This window comes from Perca fluviatilis, chromosome 14, assembly GCF_010015445.1.
Source record: "Perca fluviatilis chromosome 14, GENO_Pfluv_1.0, whole genome shotgun sequence".
NCBI classification, from domain to species: domain Eukaryota; kingdom Metazoa; phylum Chordata; class Actinopteri; order Perciformes; family Percidae; genus Perca; species Perca fluviatilis.
In genome coordinates this window covers 3,052,544-3,072,610 of record NC_053125.1, presented here as the reverse complement: position 1 = coordinate 3,072,610, position 20,067 = coordinate 3,052,544, and the positions used below count along the sequence as shown (strand labels likewise).

At 39.8% G+C, this 20,067-nt stretch overlaps 1 protein-coding gene across 3 annotated transcripts in view; it reads right to left on the bottom strand.

Moving 5' to 3' along the window:
- afap1 (actin filament associated protein 1) overlaps nucleotides 1-20,067 on the bottom strand; it is a 152,587-nt gene that overhangs the window by 36,324 nt on the left and 96,196 nt on the right. For all 3 annotated transcript variants that reach the window (XM_039822795.1, XM_039822794.1, XM_039822796.1), the window contains exons 4-6: nucleotides 5,288-5,396; nucleotides 4,895-5,106; nucleotides 4,076-4,255 (exon numbers count right to left, since the gene is read on the bottom strand). In XM_039822795.1, coding sequence (XP_039678729.1) covers nucleotides 4,076-4,255; nucleotides 4,895-5,106; nucleotides 5,288-5,396 — 501 coding nt within the window. The remainder of the gene's footprint in view (nucleotides 1-4,075; nucleotides 4,256-4,894; nucleotides 5,107-5,287; nucleotides 5,397-20,067) is intronic.

Sequence of the window (20,067 nt, the reverse complement as noted above, 5' to 3'; positions counted from 1 at the left end):
AATTTCACCTCCCTGACAACAACATCCAAAATTAAACTTGCAGGCTGATCCAAGAACATCACCTAGAGCTGGGACGATATAAAAAAAAAAAATCAAATATCACGACATTTTTTGATCAAATACATTGACGTCATCAATTACGGTGGTATTGTAGGGTTGTCAATTGGTGCTTTCACAAAGTATTAAAATAAAAGATAAATCACCAATAATGTGGATACAATGGGTAAAGACAAATAACAGAACAGCTTTAAAAGTCTGGTAAATTCAGAAAATGACATCACTTTACTGTAATGCAGCCTGTAAAACCAGGAAAACACTTGTGTCATATCATGATATTCCGATATCCAAAATCTAAGACGAAATCTAGCCTCATATATCGACGTGGATATAATATCCATATATCGGCCAGCCCTAACGTCAGCCCAGTCCGAACTCCGCTGTGATCTATGGTGAGCACCTCCGACACTGGTGGACGGGACCCTTTATTGTGTTTGACAGCTCTCTGTTTTATGAGTTAAAGTCATTTTAGAACAGCTAACAGGGTTTTAGGCCTCTTCACTGTTCAACAAGCAGATATTTTGGTTACATCATGCTTTAAGAAAAGCTGCTTCATTTAAAACATAATAAAAAAAAATTTTGTGATTAGATGTTATTTTTAAATCTTAAACACACAAGTACCAATGGTTAAATTAGTAACCGTAATGTAGTCAAAGTAGTCTATTCTTCTAGTTAGTACTGTCAAACGATTAAAATATTTAATTGCGATCAATCGCATTAATGTCATAGTAAACTTGCAATTAATCGCATATTTTTATCTATTCTAAATGTCCCTTGATTTCTTTTTGTCCCATTATTTGTTCTCATTTTAATGCTCTTATCAACATGGAAAAGTGGATAGAATTGCTTTGCGCTTTTGTCGCCTGGCTTTGAAGAGGGGGCGGAGAATTCGCATCAGCTGTGTGCTTGGTCATCAAGTGGTATTTCAGACTGGACGTGCTGCGATGATAGCTCAGTCCACAACGTGTGTGCGGTGTGCCTGTTTTCTTTTGTTGTCGGTGTTGTTTTTTCTAATGTTTACTGTTACTAGCACACAGCATATGAAAAAACCACAGCTCAGCGTTAATCTTGGGCTAAAAACGCATTAAAATGGGTTTAGTTAATGCCGTTTAACCGCGTTTAACTGACAGCACTACTTCTAGTATTTGAAAATAGCACTGAATGAGATTCAACCATTTAGAACTAATAATTCCAGTAGCGCTGAGATGGAAAAGTGACTGATGGTCTGCCACTGTGGCTAAAAATAAGCCGATCCCCTGGCGGCTTATGTGGCTCACTACAGCAGCCAGTGCTGCGGGTCGGAGTGTTCCACCGGCACGCCGTTTAATGGCAGGTGGAAGTGGTAGCTACTGTCAGTGAGAAACCGTAAAGTCATATATCTTATATCCTTGCCGATGTACTCAAAGTTAATATTAGAGCTAGCCTGAGCTAACATGGCTATTGCTAGCCTAGCTGTCGTAGCCGGTATAACTAATCAATAAAAGTATGTGTTTCTCTCGTCCGTTCTGTTGCTGGGACATGAGCAATGCTTTTAAAATGACAGTAAAGTCATTTCATATATCATCATTACTGATGAATGCTAAATTAATATTAGAGCTGCCTTAGCTAGTCTGACTAATGCATAGCAGAGATACAAAGCCAACAACTTTAGAGCAAAGTCTATATACTATACTATATTATACACTACAATAAAACCTATTACTGTTGTTGTTAGTAGAACATTAGCCAGGCATACGCATGGCATAAGGTTATTTATTACACCATGAGGCTACTTTGAATGAGTAATGTTAAACGGTTTGTGGCATAAGCAGTCTGTGGGCATAAGCCATACGGTAGAAAGGCTAGCAATAGCCATGTAAGCTCAGGCTAGCTCTAATATTAATTTTGAGTACATCAACAAGAATATAAGAAATGACTCTATGGTTTGTCACTGACAGTTGCCTACAACTTCCACCTTTGGTCGAAATAAACACATAGGCTAATTTATCGATTTACATGTGAAAATATGTTGGCTCTATACAGGCTAAAAGCATTGTTTTTTTAAATGGAGTCTGGTGGGTTTAGCGCTAGCGACCTCAGAGCTGTTTCTGGTTAAACAGAAAGGTCTTAAAGAGGTTTTAAAAAGCTCTATCTCTTTCCATAATGTTGTCAGACAATTAGAATAATAATCTGAGTCTGTCAGTGGCAAAAACAGAACTTTTAGTGGACGAAATTGAGGATGTACATTTCGCATATAAGGTTACAATACCCTTTAATACCACTCTCTATGGTCAAATGGGTCTTAATGGTTAACTTAGGCGCTGTTTACACGATGACGCTCGCGGGTGAAAACAAAAAAATATTTTATCGCATGTGCCTTTCGTTTATACGGCGACGGCGTTTTTGGGGCTTAAAAATGCAAAAGAGTGAAACCACCCTCCAGAGTGGAAATCTTAAAAACGCTCCACCGTCGCGTTACCGTCTAAAGGGTAAAAACGCAAAAGTCTGAAGACAGCGGTGTGGAGAGAGACGAGAAAAAGGCGTCTGTTGTTACGGAGTAGGCTACAGAAATTATAGGCTCCTGTTAGAATTTCAATGTAATGGCTCAATATTTAAATGATTTCGACAACGTGGATAAGGTTGATATAGTTCGATGATGATATGTATAGGTTATTCATTTGAGCCAGAGTAGGCGAGAACGTTGCGGATGAAGAGAGAGAGAGAGAGAGAGAGAGAGAGAGAGAGAGAGAGCGAGTGGCAGCGGCCAGCGGAGGGTCTGCTTCAGCCTCCTCTGCCCGCTGCCTCTCGCTCTCAAGCAGCGGCTGAAGGGCCGCGAGGCTCAGGGTATTGGTAGTGCTCCCGTGGGTGCTGTGCTCTGGCTTATCACGGTCAACTGTGCCGGTCATCATCAGACAAACATGCAACTCCACCTCCTCGTCTTTCAAGGCAAGCTTTTGTTGTTCGCTTCGACATGTTTTGGTTTCGCGCTACTGAGGAGACATAGATTAATACACCTATGCTAAGGAGAGAAGTAGAAGGAAGGTTCTACTTCTTCGCGCTGACTTGGTGGTGTTGTGTGGCAGTGCCACCTAGCCGCCTGGCGTGCATACTACATCGAATTTCACACACTTTTGCGTCACCATATGCACGCAGATTGCCCCCCCAAAACTGTCATCTAAACGCGGAATAAAAAGTGAGAACGCAACGCCACTTTTGCGTTTTCTCTTCAGATTGTTTGCGTCTAAACATAGCCTTAAAAGGCATACTATGCAGTTTCCGTTTTTGTCAAACAGCCACCCCTAGAGTTGCTGTGGAGAACTTGTATTTAACCTTACTGTCGTAAATACCACTCACGCAGAGCCGTCTCTGCGCTCATAGCCTGATCCCCTCCCCCCTGTAGGATGAATGAACAATGGATGAATCAACAACTTCGTAAAAACTGACATACAACAAGCAAGCGCATAGGAATTTGAATGCAACGCTAGTGCGTCGCCGCGACGTGTAGTTACATTTTGAAATGCGTAAAAAAAAACCTCGGAATCTGAACTGAAAACAACGTTTACAAGCAAACGCATTTACAAAAAATAATGCCCATAACAGGTTCAAATATTAAGGGCTGGCTAATATTCGTTCGAATATCATTATTTTTTTTAATATTCGAATGATATTCGAATAACGAAGTTCGGAGTCAAAGCCCTACTGACCATACAGTATCACATGGTCTTCATCAGCAAGTGAAGATTGTTCAGTTGTCACAAATCTGTACATTACATTGCATCCATGAAGACTGTGAAACATTTATCTGCTGATGAAGACCAGATGATCTGGCTGAAAGATCCAGAAGAAGCAAGTAGACCATGAGGGCAGATTGTTTTGACAAGTGATCCAAACACGTTTTAATTAAGCATAACCAATGGACAGTGGTGTTAGTAGAATTTAAATGACTTCATTTGGTGGAGCCACATCTTCTGTTCAGACTGCTCTTATTCTGCATTAATGCAATCTGCTGTAAGAGTAGTTTGGGGGTTTATTGTGTTACCTTGAGCCATTCCTCTGCCTGTTCTTTGCTATGCACAGCCAACACCAGTGCGTCTGCCCCCTGATGGACGATCTTCAGTTCGTGCCTCTTCTTCTTGCCGTCTTTTGGGATGTGAGTGATGCTGCACCCTGACAGGGTCAGCTCCATCTGGGGGGTGTGGTCTTTGGATGACTTGTAACACTGGAGGGAGAGAAAAAGGGTCAGGTTAAACTGGATGAGCCAAACGTTGTTGCTGTAAAGTTTTCTCAGTCATCAGTAGGGTTGGCTACCGAAAACCGGTGCCTAACAACTGTTATCTACTGGACTAAATGACAACACATATTTTGGTGCCTCATTTTGGGGCATCTTAAATGTCTGCGCTGCTCTCTGGTGCTCTGAAACAGACGTTACAAGCAACAGAAGCATTGCTGCATGTGAGGCTAGTTAATATTACACTTGGCAGCAGGTAACGTTAGCCTACCGTTAGCTAGTAGCTGGCTTAAACACGTTTAAAATGCTGACAGCTGTCTGTATTGTACTGTTGTACTGTATCAACGTGTCTGTATTTCACCGGAAAGGATTCCAACAGTGGGGCATTCAACAGACTGCAGCCAAAGACACAGAGTAGACTAGCTAAGCTTTGAGACACCGTGGACATTGCCGCTGTCCGTGTTGTCAGAGAAACACAGCCAGGACATTCCACACCCTAGTCATTATTGGACTAAGAACTTTTATTTCAACATTTTCACACATGCTGCATGCAAGTATGTACATAGATCTTCTGCGGGAACCCTTTAAAGTGTGCCTTGCTGTGCGAACATGTACATTAGTGTCCCTCACCAGCAGTTTGTTATCTTTGATGACACACAGGAGCTTGGTCCACTGGCCAAAGCGCTTTTTGCGTAGAAGGAACGCACAGATTCGAGCATCCTTCACCAGATCCATGGACGCCTCTGCAGACGGCCACTGGTGACGCATCTTCTGGCCCTTCCCATCCTCCTCTTCCTCGTCGTATGACTCATAGGAGCTGCTCATAGCGTCCGAGTCATAGTCTGAGAGGGAAGTAAACAAGGCAGAGTTTTCTATCATTAAATGACAATTGAACTTAAAATAAAAAAAAAAAAAAAAAAAGGTACACTTTTCTTTTCATTAGCTACTGTCTGTCTGTATGTATGGCTATGAGTAAATGCATTATATCAGTGATATGAATTGCAAATGAGTCTTGCCACTCACTGGCAGTGATGTATTCAGGAGCCTTTCCAGGACTTAAAGGAACTGCTTCCTCATAGTAGCCTTCTGGTAGAGAGGAGCTGGGCAGAGGGGGAGGGCCGCTGTTTGGAGGCTGCAGAAAGAACAAGTTTCCACTAGTGACAGGTTCAAAGCATATCAAATGAAAACAGCTCTCATTTACATTTTAACTAACACTTTAACTCCTTTGTGTGTGTTTGAACAGGGACTCCCACACAACATTACACCAGCAAAGAACAAAGATTTGAAGAAATCACATTTTTTATATTATTTATTATTTATTATACAAACAGACCACATTAAACAGACTATAGCAATATATCCCCACTTTATTTAGCTGTAACAGTGAGTCAGCATAAACAATACCAGGACCCTGAAACTGAAGATTAATTGTATTATTTGCACCCATGCTTTTCCTACTTTGACATGTTACAATGTCTTTCATGCAAAAGGACCCGCAGTGTTTGTTATTGATTTTGTGATTGGGTTTGTCCCAAGAAAGACAAGGTTCCAGCAGACCAGTGAAAATAAGGATTTTTTTATGGATGTAAATTAACATAATATATTGCTCTTAAATCACAGCTTACAGCAGCCCAGTGGTGTGTAGCATGGACCATTAAAGCAATATTTCTTCTGGAGCCTCATTCTAATAAGTCCATCCTGTACCAGACAAGCTCAAAGTGCATGGAATGTAAAACTGTTAAGACCTTATGAGGCCACATTCTAAGTCTCTCTGAAAGGACCATGACCAAGCTGCGATGGCTGCAGACTTTTTTTTCCTCTAATGGAAAACCCATTTGATTTTTCTTTTTCTTTTATTTACTGGTGGCATCGCTGATTTTCCACTGCCAGGCCATTAATAAGGGGAGAAACTCCATAGCTGTTATGAAACTCTATGTGCTATGGGCCATTGGTTACAGCTGACCCAATCAGGCGTCAGCGCTGCAGTGATGTCAGCATCCACTGCTGGAACAACATGGAACACTCATAAATGGGTTTGGCTGACGTGCAGCCTCAATGGCTAACTTCTTCTAAGCGTAGAAATTATGTGTCAGTCCAACATTACAGTCATTCTGCCATAATTATGGAACTATTGAATTTAGTTTGAACAAGCACTTCGCAAAAAAAGCACCAAAACAAAAGGTGATTAGCCTTTTTTATTTAGAGACTACACTGTAGACTACACTACACTGTGATTTTCTTATTGCTACATCCATTTTTCTGAATGTAAGAATTCAGATACATTTCCATTTGTTATTTCATTATTATTTGGACAAATGCTAGACGTAGCATGCATCTAGGATAGCTTTGAGTGGGCAGTTGGTAAATGTGATGGGAATGATGGAATGGGAATCTGATTGGAAATAAGAGCCTGTGAGTGCGTCAGTCCTCCATCCTTCCCTGCATCTTTTTTAACTGAGGAGGTCTACACTTTCTCTATGCTCCAAGGTAGATTTTGGGACATACTACTGAAGCAGTTTCCCAGACAAAGTCTAAATATCATGAATCATTATGTTGCTACTTACTGACTTTTTCTCAAAAAGACAAACAGGACATTATTAGAGCCGCTGCTAGGAAAAAAGAACTAAGGTAAGCGATTCTCGGTTGCCCAGTACAACCACCTAGAAACTGCTCCATGAAGTCTGCAACTCTCATTGTTAACACCAACAAGCACCTAAATACTTTGATTCTTAAAATGAGAGTTCTTCCACAAAGGAAACAGAATTATTATTTGTTTTTTTCAATAAATTAAATTAAATTTAAATTCAGTGTCATCTCTGTCTACTGTATGGGAAGCCTTCAAGGCCATCTGTAGAGGCTGTCCTGAATACCATTTTCAGTCATTGGAGCTTTGGTACTTATCAACAGCAAATATAAAAAACTGGAGGGATTACCAGGCTGCTACAGTATAACCACACAGACCTCTACACACATCAAACTGCTAAGGTATAACAACTTATAACTCGACTCAGCCAGACCAATGGAAAAGTTATAGTGCAGTGTAAGAAATGAATTATTTAATAGATTGTAGGGATGGGTTTGGGAGAGAGGGATGCTGCAGTTATTAGGTCTGAAGAGGTTAGTTATACAGGAGAGGAGGCCAAACCTTTCACAGTGCTCGTTTTTCATTTTGTGACTTTTGATTGAATAAAAGACCAGTCATTTCAAATCATATTTCCTCATTGAAGTTTTCTGTATAATAGTGTTAAAATCTCGTCTCGTCCTCGTGAACCCAATCTCGTCTCGTCTCCTGAGCTGAGTGTGTCATCACACCCCTAGTAAATCATAAACATACAAACTGTTTTATATTTGTCTTTACATGGACATTTGTGAGAAATGACCTTACAGCCCAGTGAAGAAGAAAGCATTTGTTGTGAAGAGATACAGAGCTAACGTTCAGAATATAGTTTAGTATTGTATAGTAACTGTCAGGATGAGGGGGTGAAAAGTGAAGTGAAGAAGATGTGAAAAGATTTGAAAAGTCAGGTAATCATTTCTGATAAAAAGACACCTAATAAACGTACAAAGGTAATCAAAGTAATAGTGTAGTGGTTACTGTGGCGACTGTCCCCGTGTGTTAACCTGACTACTCCAGCTTTAAATTGTCAAGACTTAACATAGTTAGCCAAACTAAATTGTCATCTAAGGCATTCTTGTTTGACTGTGTCCTATGCAAAAGTTAAGTTTATTCTTTTTCTTGTCCCATCAATACATCCCCTTTCCTTCATTAATGCATCCCACCCATTTCTCTGTTTTCATCTAGAAGTCGAGTGGCGGGCCAGGCCCTTAGCAGAAACCTTATTGCATCTCCTTTGGGGGAAACAGCGCTTCGGGTGAACTCATTTCTTGGCAGGGATATGCTGCCCTGCTAAACTCCAGCGCCGCCAGCATTCTCCTCCCTACCCCAGCCCTAAAAAGAAAAAAAATCCCCAGGAGAGGAAGACAGAGGGAAAGAATGGCAGAAAAGAATGAAAGCTGTCAGACAGTACGGCACAATATCAGGTTTGAGAAGTGGATGTAAAAGTAGACGTGTTTGTGTTGGTGGAGGACTGTTGTTGAAATGAGGTCTGCAGCTTCATATCTCACATCACAATGACTTCCTTTCCAAGACTTTAAGCAACAATACCATTAATAATTTTGCAGAAGCCGATTGTTTGGGTAAGCATTTTTCCCTGTGTGCAGCAGAATACATTACACTTCAGAGAATGTGATCCCATTGCTCTGCTATTTAATGACTCAGAGCTTAGAGGCACTGGGGTGAGGAGAGTGTCTTTGCATGCACACACTCCTGTATACAGACGCATATAAACACACAGACTTTTCCCTTTGCTTTCATTCCCTGAAACAACAGCTCGGCCCTATCACTTGGGGATCTGCGGATCAATGACGCTGCAACACACTGAAACTAAAAGGAATTCACCGCAGTCACAATGCATCCGTGTTGACCATAAACACAAACTGCACAAACGCATATGCAAAAGGTCAGTATTTCTCTGATCAGCTTCATATGCTCTGCAGATCTCTAAAACATCTTTTGACGGTCTTCATATGGCAGTATCCTATCCAGTACAGATCTGGTAGGGGCTCGTCAACCTTCAGAAAACCAGTCTCCTTCATCCGCTTTAAATGAGATTAGATGGAACTTTAATTATCGTTGCAAGGAACCTTGGCCATACAGACAATAGATAGACAGTAACTGAAAGTTAAATGGAATATTTCAACCAATAACATCTGAACTTATGGTACACTTGCTAGCTTTGTCTTTGGGTATTCCCAATTGACAAAGGTCTGTCAATACCTTTGTCAATTGGGAATACCCGAAGACCATACGTTCCAATACAGAGCTCACTCCCCCCAGCATTTAAGTTCAACTAATTTGAACTTTGACCCCAAATATGATAAAATCCTCTTTATCTTCGGTCCTACCGGAACTGAAAAAGTTAAGAGGATGAGGATATTGTCATTTGTAAGTTGGTTGTATTATTTGTTGAAAAATAAATACTTTAATGACAAAAAAAAAAAAAAAAAAAAAAGAGGATGAGGATATTATGTTAGAAAATTTATACTGTGATTCCTTACATTCCATTGTTGTTTAGCTTCCTAGTTAGTTTGTTGGATAATGTGCTGCACTTCATTTCACGATGTGTCACTTGTGTGTTTGGTCTGAAACCTAAACATAAAATACAGTAAAATAATGTGAAGAAAGATTTTTAGCTGACTTTTTTTGCTTTGAAATAAGAGACAAGGCTGCACACTGTACATCTTCAGAGGTTAAACCTGATCCTGAAAAAAACTTACATTTTAACTAAATCAATAATCATTAAAAAGCAGCTCAAGTACCCCCCCACAAACAAAGAAACAAACCTCCTTGAGCAGAAATGGATGAAGAAAAGCGTCTTTTGAATGGCAAGTTGAGTTTCAAAGCCCTTCCAGATGGTTCTCTCAACAAGAAAATAGTTATCTGCATGTACTGTGGATGTGAACTGAGTTACCAACGGAGTCTCAGATACCACTTGAGCATTAAAAGCCTGAAAAATATTAATTTCAAAGTACATTTAGAGCAGAACTGGGACTCCGTTGCCTGCTTGTTGGTTAACAAATAATGACCGGTTGACGAGGCTCGGTGATCAGTCAGAAAAAAACTCTAAACTTAGCATCCCTATTCCTAACAGAAGACAAATCACTCAGATTTGTCCAAGGTTTCCCAATTATTTTGATGGCCATGCCAACGATTTTAAAGCAACACTAGAGAACTTTTCCCACTTCGGTCCCCCTACAGGTTGGAAGCAGAATTGTCCATCAGATTACATTAATCTGTAGGGGGATCAAGTTTTGGAAACAATATCTAAGATATCCAGACTCACTCGAAAGTCATCAATTATCCAAAGACGATGAGGGATTATGAAATGCTTTATCAAAAACTAGTTGGTATTTTCAAAAAATTTCAAATGATAGTCCAGGATTGTGTCAAGATATGTGAAATTTTCCACACTTTTACCAACTTGGCAGTGTAGTACAACTGGCCCTGCTTTAAAAATCTTCTTGACACAAATAACTGGATGAATGGAAGAATGTTTAAGTGTGCATTGTTACATATTCATTTGATTACATGCAGACATTGAACAGTTTATGTGCTACTTGTACCTGCCTTCTTGAGTTTTCTTGAGAATTATTCTTGCCAAAGTTGTGAAGAAAAAGAAAAACGTGTAAATAAAAATGCAAGTAAACTCCTAACCCACTTGAAGTAATTACATTTAGAGTTTCAAGGAGGTTTCCATGTGCCGTCATGGTCTGAATGTTGTTGCTCCCTGACAAGAATAGATTTCTAGAGGAAGCACTGCTCCAACCATATGAACAGAAGCATGTACAGGTCATGTGCATGGATGCATATCAGAAATGTCAGAATTCCACGTCATAATGTGTAATTATGTAGTGGTAATGGAGTCCTGACCTTGGTTTGGACTACTTTGAGTGGGAGGTATGTCTGCTGCTCCTGCCCTTGGCCTGAAACTCACATCCAAACATTTATGCCAAGTATCAATTTTTGCCCTGTGTAGGAGGACTGGACCTGAATAAATGTTTCTGACACGGTGCCAATGGGATGCTGGAATGGATAAACTGAGCGGACAAAGGAAAGCCACTCCCTTAGGAGAGGCTTTGGTAGGGGAAAACTACATTTCCAATGATTCTAGGCAAATTACCCAATGTCGAAGCACATATGTTATTGCTGCAAATTCTACATTTTATTTGAAGGCAAACAATGCTGAATAAAACCAGTTTGACACCTAACTGGTCAGTATTATATTAGTGAGTGACATCGTCACCAGGGGGATTTGTGATGTATTTTTAAAAATAGTTGTAATATTGAAGGTCTAATATCTATATCCCAGAATAATTTGAACCGTGGCCAGTAAGCGGTATATATGATTTTCTCAAAATGTCAATATAACCATCACTGATTATGATCACCTTTATTGCACTATAAAGAAATGAATGTTGTCCGGACCTTCAGTTCCCCTAAGGAAAAGATTTGCTCAAAGCTTTATTTTGCTGAGGCCTACGCTCTTTTCCAGCACCACCCTGCTTCACAGTTCTACACATTCTGGGAGCTCTACAGTGCAACCACAGTCTTCTGCTGTTGGCCTCAGGTCACCTCTCTGATTGTACAACTGGAGGTTAGGTGCCATTTTCGAAGTCACCTAGATGGTAGGGCTGGGCCATATGGCCAAAAAATTAAATCTCAGAATTTTTTTAGATCCCACCCAATTTGCAATTTTTATCCCCTTAAAACAGACTACTAAAGAAGAAGGAAATATTCAACTAAGTCTGTTTTTATTTCAACAATAAAATCGATTAACAGAAGCAAACAAACTAAGATCTAATCAGACTGTCCACACTGTTGTTTGCAAGTGATCACATCAGATCTGTGTCCAGACAGAAATGATTTCAATGGTCCAGACATCCCCAACCTATGTGCATGGGTTGCCATGGTAATGATGTTGGCACTATTACCAACGTAGCTACACTGGTGATGCAGCTTTTCAACGCGGAGGCCTGAGCTAGCTCGCTAGCTAACTAGCCAGCCGCTACATTATTAGAAGTTAACAAGTTAATGTTTCTCCTTCACTTTGCTTGACCTGCTCCTCTTATTTCACAGCTACTGCCACCCATATCTATTCAAGCACAGTATCCAAGATTATTACATGCCTTGTTGAATACTCAAATCTGATCAATCACGGCATTCTATGGTCTGCTATTTCTGTATAACTGACCGTTGCCATGGACGGACTTCTGATCATTGTCTCTGGCGGACCATTTTTAAATCTATGAAATCGTTTTTAAATTAATATTCATACTCATATGGAGCTCATACGGCTGATCAGCGGATCACAACGATTTTTTTTGTGCTATATTGCACAAATGACTGGCTTACTTTACTTCATTCCTTACGTATGATCCTTGTCAACTCTTACGAACTCTGCAGTAAAACAGAAAAGCATACAAAGGGCAGATGGGACAAAATGTGGACAGATATGCACACACCCCTTCCCCCATACATTCTTCAAAGCTTAAGCATGAGGTCAAGCTAAAACAATGAGTTATAAATGAATGCCAGACTGCAGAAGAAGATGAAAGTACAAACAGTACGTATACCATACATACAGTATATGTACGTTTCCATGGTATATTCTGGACACAAGTTCATTTCATTCATTTTAAATGAATGTCCAATTTAGTCTTCACAACAAACAAAAGCAATTGCATGATGTCGGCTAATCATACACCGACATTTAGACGTGTCAGGACACTCACTATTTATCAATCTGGGTTATCAGTAGGGTTGACCATCGTTTGAATTATAACAATTCTGATTGCAATTCTTCCTTTCGATTCCGGTTCTTATCGATTCTTGATTCTAATTCTTTGAAGGGTGGAGTTGAAACGGGTCACATGCCTATTTTCACAAATAAGAGGAAAGTTTTATTTTGATTCAATGGTGGTTTGCAGTTTTACGGGGCTTTTTCAATGTAAAATAAAGCCACACTAGAGCACTGCTTACTGTGCTCCGTGGCTGCAACACAACAAGCGCCTAGCAGCTTCAGAAACCAAAACTTGCGCATATTAAATTGGGAAGCGAGGATCGGATTTGAAACCAAATCCTCTAAATGATTCCAAACGATTCCAATAAAGAAACGATTCTACTGGAATCGTAATTTTTGAAACGATTCCAAGTAGGAATCGGTTCTCGATGCCCAATCCTAGTTATCAGTTGGAATATGTGTGATAACAAACCACAGCATGTGGTTTCAATAGTGGCAGCTGTCCAGCAGCACTATTGAAAGCTACATTTTGTGGGAGAGGAACTCAACCTGGAAGTCATCTGATTAGCCAACATGCACTTTTTACATAAGACCCACATTTAACACCACACAAACTGACATACTAGCCTATATATTCAAAAACAGAGACAGCACTAGAATCGGAACAAACAAGAAAACAAAAGACAAACTAGACGTAGGTAGGCGTAGGCTAAGGCTAACACACACACACACACACAAAATCTATATTAAAAAATATCCCCTCTCTGCAGGACTCCAGTCCAAGCTTAAGGCCTGCCAACGTCTGCGATACACATCTAAGAGTTCCACCTCTGTTTGTACATGAACCACCCATGCTAGTGTTACCGCCAACAAAACCAAACCTTTCTCACAGCTCTCATTTTCAACTCCATTCTTCACTTCCCCTCCATCACTTTCCCTCCTTCCTGCCTCAGGCTGGCATGTTAAGTGTGTTTTTGTGTGCATTTTTCGGGACAGGTGCATTCACCAGAGTGCCAGCGGATGTACAGGCTATACTGAAAAAATAACTGGGAAGTGAGATTGAGTCGGGTGTTTCCTGCATTTCTGTCACCTCACAATGAGGTGTAAATATGGGTCAGCAGGAGCTGGGGGTCCACAGCTCTGGAAAACACACACACACACACACACACACACACACACACACACACACACACACACACACACACACACACACACACACACACACACACACACACACACACACACACACACACACACACACACACACACACTTAATGGAAATGTGTCTGATCATATTTTGTGGGAGTGGCAAACACTACAGAACTCTATCGTTGTTCCAGACTACATTTTGTGATTCCGTAAAGAATCAAATAATCCCTCACATTTGCACAGTACAGTTTTTTTCCCCGATTGCTAACAAGCATCCACTTTTTCCAAAACTGCTAACAAGCAGCCACTTTTTCCAAAACTCTTCATACAGTCTGCATTACCAACATGCATCTTGGCCAAACAGTTATTCTCACCTCCAAAACTCACTCCAACCACCAAAACACTTCACACGTCTAAAAATCTGCTCGTTGGACCAAAACTCTGGCAACACATCTTGCTCAGAAAGCAAACATCTCAGAACACACTGACCTAAAACACTAACATCAGGCAGCATGACCTAAAGAATGAACTTTTATCTTTGTAGATTGAATGATCTTTCTCATGAATCAGTATTTTATTATACAGTAAGAATAACACCGATCAACCACCGCATAGATTTAATTCGGTTCAACAGCAAACTGCACTAGTTCTCTACCAGACTGCAGAAATACTTACAATTTTCCCCCAGTGCTTTATTAAGTCACTGTGATCACATCATGTGTCAGGAAAAAAATCTTGGCATTGTAAAAAGCCTTCAAAAGCACTTGAGTGGAGGAAAAAGTTGTGAAATAGGTTTTCCATTCGTGGACCAGTTTCTCAGCGGGGACTTTTTCCAAAGAGTGTTAGTATAAGTAGGCTGAAACGCTGCTGGTCCTAAGGATTAACCATGCTGTGGGCATGTGTCACTTAGCAAAGTCCCGCTGCTCACCGCAGTTAAGACTAAATCATGTCCAATTTGCCACTTATTTGGTTTCCCCAGTGACAATGGATTTCAATATGGTCTGTTAAACAACCTCATTTCCTGTCTCAAGTCAATGACACAATAGTACTGATGTCACTGTATAGTTTGCTGTGGTTGACTAAACCACAAAGTAGGGGAACCCCACTGAGGAATTAAGTAAAACATGAAAACAGATTCATCGAGGGGCCTGGTTGGCTCAGTGGGTAGAGCAGGCGCACATATATTTAGAGGTTTATGCTTCGACGCAGAGGTCCAGGGTTCGAATCCGACCTGTGACGATTTCCTGCATGTCTTCCCCCTCTCTCTCACTCTCTCCCCTTTCTCACCTAGCTGTCCTATCAAATAAAGGTGGAAAAGCCCCAAAAATAATCTTAAAAAAAAAAACTGATTCATCAACCCCAAATGTCGTGCAACTACCTCCCAAAGAAGTAGGGAAGGACCAAAGCAGGACTGACTCAACTGAAATTGTGTGATTGGGAGCCAACTCTTGCTGTGCATGCAATCTGTAGCTTGACACAGCACAGTGACACATTTGCTTGATACAGTGTGTTTTCCTTTTTTCCTAGAAAACATTTGGTTTAGCAAAATACAGCAGGGCTACATTTATTCCAAATACAAAGCTGCTGGTCTACAGCCACAAACATTGCAATGACTTGCAATGGGTAAGAAATGCTTTGAGAAGATGTGTTCAAATAAGAGAGATCCCTCCAAACCACTAGTGATACCTTACAATACATAAGAGTTCATTTAGACTTTGTGTGTACAGTATTGGCTACATCTGAATACAAAGCTTGAGCCGAGACACGTATTTATCTTCGAAAGGGTGGGGGGGTTGTCTGATTCAAAATGAGAAGGGGAGGAAATTAATTCCAAATGGGACCCAGACTGCTACGGATAAGGCAAGCTGGCTAGTGTGTATACAGTATATCCATCACATGAACACACTGTTGTACGCTGGTTGACTTGCAAAGCGAGGGAGGGTCCGTTAGGGGGAAAAGAGGAGAGGAGGAAGGGGTGGGGGGGGGTTTACCGGTTTCCAACATCAACACAGATGGAAATCATTTGTGTTCCAACAAAAGGACTGGTCCACATTCTCAGCGAGGTGGAGCCTCGCACAGCCCATAGGATGCATATGGGGATGTGACTGGAATACTGGCAATGCAGAAAGCATTAGAGCTAAAACAATTAGCAAAACCTTCCAAACATCCGCTGGACGCAGCCTCCTACATGTGAGGATTTGCTTCTTTTCTCTGGTTTATATCTGTAAATGGAATATTTTGGTGAATTTTGACTGTTAGTCGGACAAAGCAAGCAATTAAAATATGTCCCTTTAAGAAGTTTTCACCTTTTTTCTTACATTTGTTATATAAATAATTAATAAATTCGATTTGAATAGAATCCGAAATGAGAATAACCACAGGGCTCAACTCTAACTTTTTAAAAAGGTTGCCAGGGTGACAACCAGGCATCAGCTTTTGGTTGCCGAAATTAACAATATGGTTGCCATTAGTGGTGGGAGGGGGAAAACTGATACAGCATAGTATCGCGATATTTTCCGTGGCAATACCCGATAAAGGGATGCCAAGTATCAATCTTTTATTATATAAATTGCACATGAGGACATAATTTGAAGTTGGAAAAAAGGTAATGAATTGCAATATATCGCAGAATATCGCTATAGGTTTAAAATCGCAATAATATCGTATCATGGGGCATCTGGTGATTCCCACCCCTAGTTGCCATGTTTTAAACTGCCTATATTTGGAGCAATTCATTTCTTTGGTAACTATACCACACATTTTAATAATGAAACAATGAGATAATAGCTTGCAATATTATTTCCCATTCCTTTCAAATAGGGGTGCAACGGATCACAAAACTCACGGATTGGATAACGGTTTTGAGTCACGGATTGGATAAATTTTCGGATCAGCACAAAAAAGGGGGGAATTTAAATGATTATTAAAAATGTAATAATAACTTAACAATAATTACTTCTTTCAAGTAAATTGCTGTTAAATGCCAAAACTGATGATAAAAGGGTATTTTACAATAACTTTGAATGCAACACAAGGTTTACCAGTTTTAAGTAAACGCAACATTTAGTCCCGTCTGTGTTGTTTTTCAGACAACTGCAGTGACCATAGTGCTAGTTTGTGTCTTTTAGCTCTTAGCTTTAGCAGCAGACTGTCGTACGTCCCACTGTTTCACTCTACAGTGAAATACAGACACACTTTTACACCGTTTAGCTGTCAGCATTTTAACCGTGTTTAATCCAGTTACTACTTTAACTAACGGTAGGCTAACATTACCTGCTGCCAAGTGTAACCCGTTATTAGTTTTAACTAGCATGACATGCAGCGATGTTTCTGTTGCATCTAACATCTGTTTTGGAGCATCAGAGAGCAGCGCAGACATCTAGGCTACGTTCACACCGCCAAGTCTTAATGCTTAATTCGGATTTTTTGCTCAGATCAGATTTTTTTTTTGGGCTGTTTCCATGACCTTTTAAAATGTGGCCTATATCAAATTCCAGTGTGAACTGTTTGCGGTTTCGAACTGACTCGCATGCACAAAAGAACAATAACAATGACATCAGATGCAGCACGCTGTTACACTAAAGTTAGGGAGGTTATGGGAAAAGTAAGCATTTCCCACAAGGGGTGGGAATCACCAGATGCCCAATTATACGATATTATTGCGATTTTAAACATATTGCGATATATTGCAATTCATTACCTTTTTTCCAACTTCAAATTATGTCCCCAAGCAAAACTTTGTCACATCTGTTTTGTCTAAAGAAAAAAAATGTCTCTGGTTTGTTCATCTCACTTAAATTTTCCATCTAGTGGACTGAAAAAGTAATTGATCTTATTATCATATTATGAAAAGGTTAAATTCTCATGTGCAATGTTTGTGTAATGGCAGCCATAACATTAATGAGCAGGTGCTGAGGAGAAGAATGAAGAGAAAGAGAGCCAAATTGGCTATTTTTGCATTTTGCAGGGTTATGGCTGCAAATTCACTACAGACGTCTGTGTGGATGCAGAGATGAAGCCAGGAGTGGTGGGACTGTGTTGTGAGTAGCTTCACAGAGACGCAGTTTATTCAAAACCTTCGGATGTCAAGGGCAACTTTTGATTATCTCTGTCAGCACCTCTCCTCAAGACTCCTACTCACTCTCACTCCATTGACTTGCTCCATCACTGTTCTCCATGTTGAAGGCCAAATCAAGTTTTAATTTTACTGTGTGTGTCTAGGGCTAACTCCCGCCAGCGCATAATTGTGACAAATGTCGATGTAGATTGATGTAAACGTTGCATCAAATCCGCCTTGATTGTTCACCTGCGGCCACATTGAAACATAAATCTGACCTGGGTCTGATTCAGGACCACATATGGAAATGGTCTAATTCAGATTTAAAAATAAATAAATAAAAAAAAAAAAAAAAAAAAAACAGATCTGGGCAAGATTTGAGTGTTCACACTACTTCTGAAAAAGTCTGACCTGGTCACTTGAACCCCAAAAAAATCTGATTTGGGCCACTTTTGCCTGCAGTCTGAACGTAGCCTTAGGTGGCCTGTAATCCGCGTTGCTATTCTGTCTGGTAGATACCGGGCACCGGTGCCATATTAGCACCGGGTTTTAACATGCGTCGTTAACATGAACAGAAAATTGCGTTGCCTGTATCTTTTCACTGTAAACGCGTGTGTGTGGAAAGCGGAACAAGCACAACAGCTGAAATGTTGTGTTGCGCATCAACTTTACGGAGACAACCAAATACAATATTGACTTTGAAATAAGATTTTCAAGTTTTGATTTGTGTGTATATATATATATATATATATATATATATATATATATATATATATATATATATATATATTTATATTAGGGATGCACTGAATATATTTTAGGGATGCACAGAATATTCGGCCAACGAAATACTTTTATCACCAAAACAATACGGCCGAAATGTTGTGATGATAGGTAAGCTATTCTGCTCTTAGGCTACTATATACTGTATGTGACTATCAGATTGTAGCCATATTTCTGCTAGATATTTTTTTAATTAAACTTTAATATTAATTTATACAATGGCAATGCCTTGATTTTAGTAAAGTTAGTACACAGTCATAGCCATAAATGCAATGTTACTAATAAGTGGCATAATTTCTTTCGGTGTTTCGGTTTTCGGTCTTGGTTTCCTCTTTTTCGGTTTTCAGTTTCGGTCAAGAATTTTCATTTCGGTGCATCCCTTTTATTTATTTATTTTATTTATTTAATTTATATATATATATATATATATATATATATATATATATATATATATATATATATATATATATATATTAAAAAACACAAATATTGAACAGGTGGTTGCCAAAGGGGGCAACCATAGGCTACAAAACAAGTGCCAATTGACTCAATCGGGTTGCCAAGGGCAACCAGGCAACAGTTACTGTCCTGCCATGAACCATTAGCTGTCATTCTCTCCTTAAAGACATTTATTGTGTTGCACTCAGTTGTTCACAAGAAAAACTAACAGGAGTGTGAAGAGGGAGTGAAGAATGGAAAGAAGAGAGCTTGAGAGAGAAGTCGGAAACTGGATTTGTCGGTCTGGCAGTTTCGGAAAATTACAAAAATTGATTCCCCGAAATGGGACGTTTGTGTGTGTGTGTGTGTGTGTGTGTGTGTGTAATGTCACTACTCCCATGAGCGAGACACCAATTAAAGGCGCATGGTCATTAGCTGGTGTATTTAAACATCTTACAATGTTCATTTACTTGTTTTCATCTTGTGACAGCATGAAAACTAAAGAAAAGTAGATTGCAGTCTAACAATCAACAATTTTCCATTGACTAATCAATCTTTGCAAGATGCTTTCTTTTTTACTGGGGGATGCAGTGACGCAGCTCCATTCTCCATCTGGATGTCCATTTGTTTGCTTTAATAAAGCTTAATGGAAACACGCATAATTTACAGTTTATTTGTCAGGACTTTTGTTCAAACTACTTGACAGCTGTATGGAAACGGTTCATGTGGCTGAGGCAGTAAACTTGTTGATGACAGGAATGTATTTCATGCCAAAGATGAAAGAGCAATATTAGTGTAGCATAAATCTTGGATATGAAAAGAGACAGAAAGAGAGAAAGGGATTATTCTAGTCCTGCAGGAGTTCAGTGGGATTTTGTCCCACTTAGTGGTGATTATGATGTAATTAGAGCCAGACCTTGTTTTTTGTGTGCTTAAATACATGTGTGTATGTGTTCAAGCGTGTCATATAACACATTGTAAAACGGCGCAGTGATCCTCTTCCTCAGATCACTGAA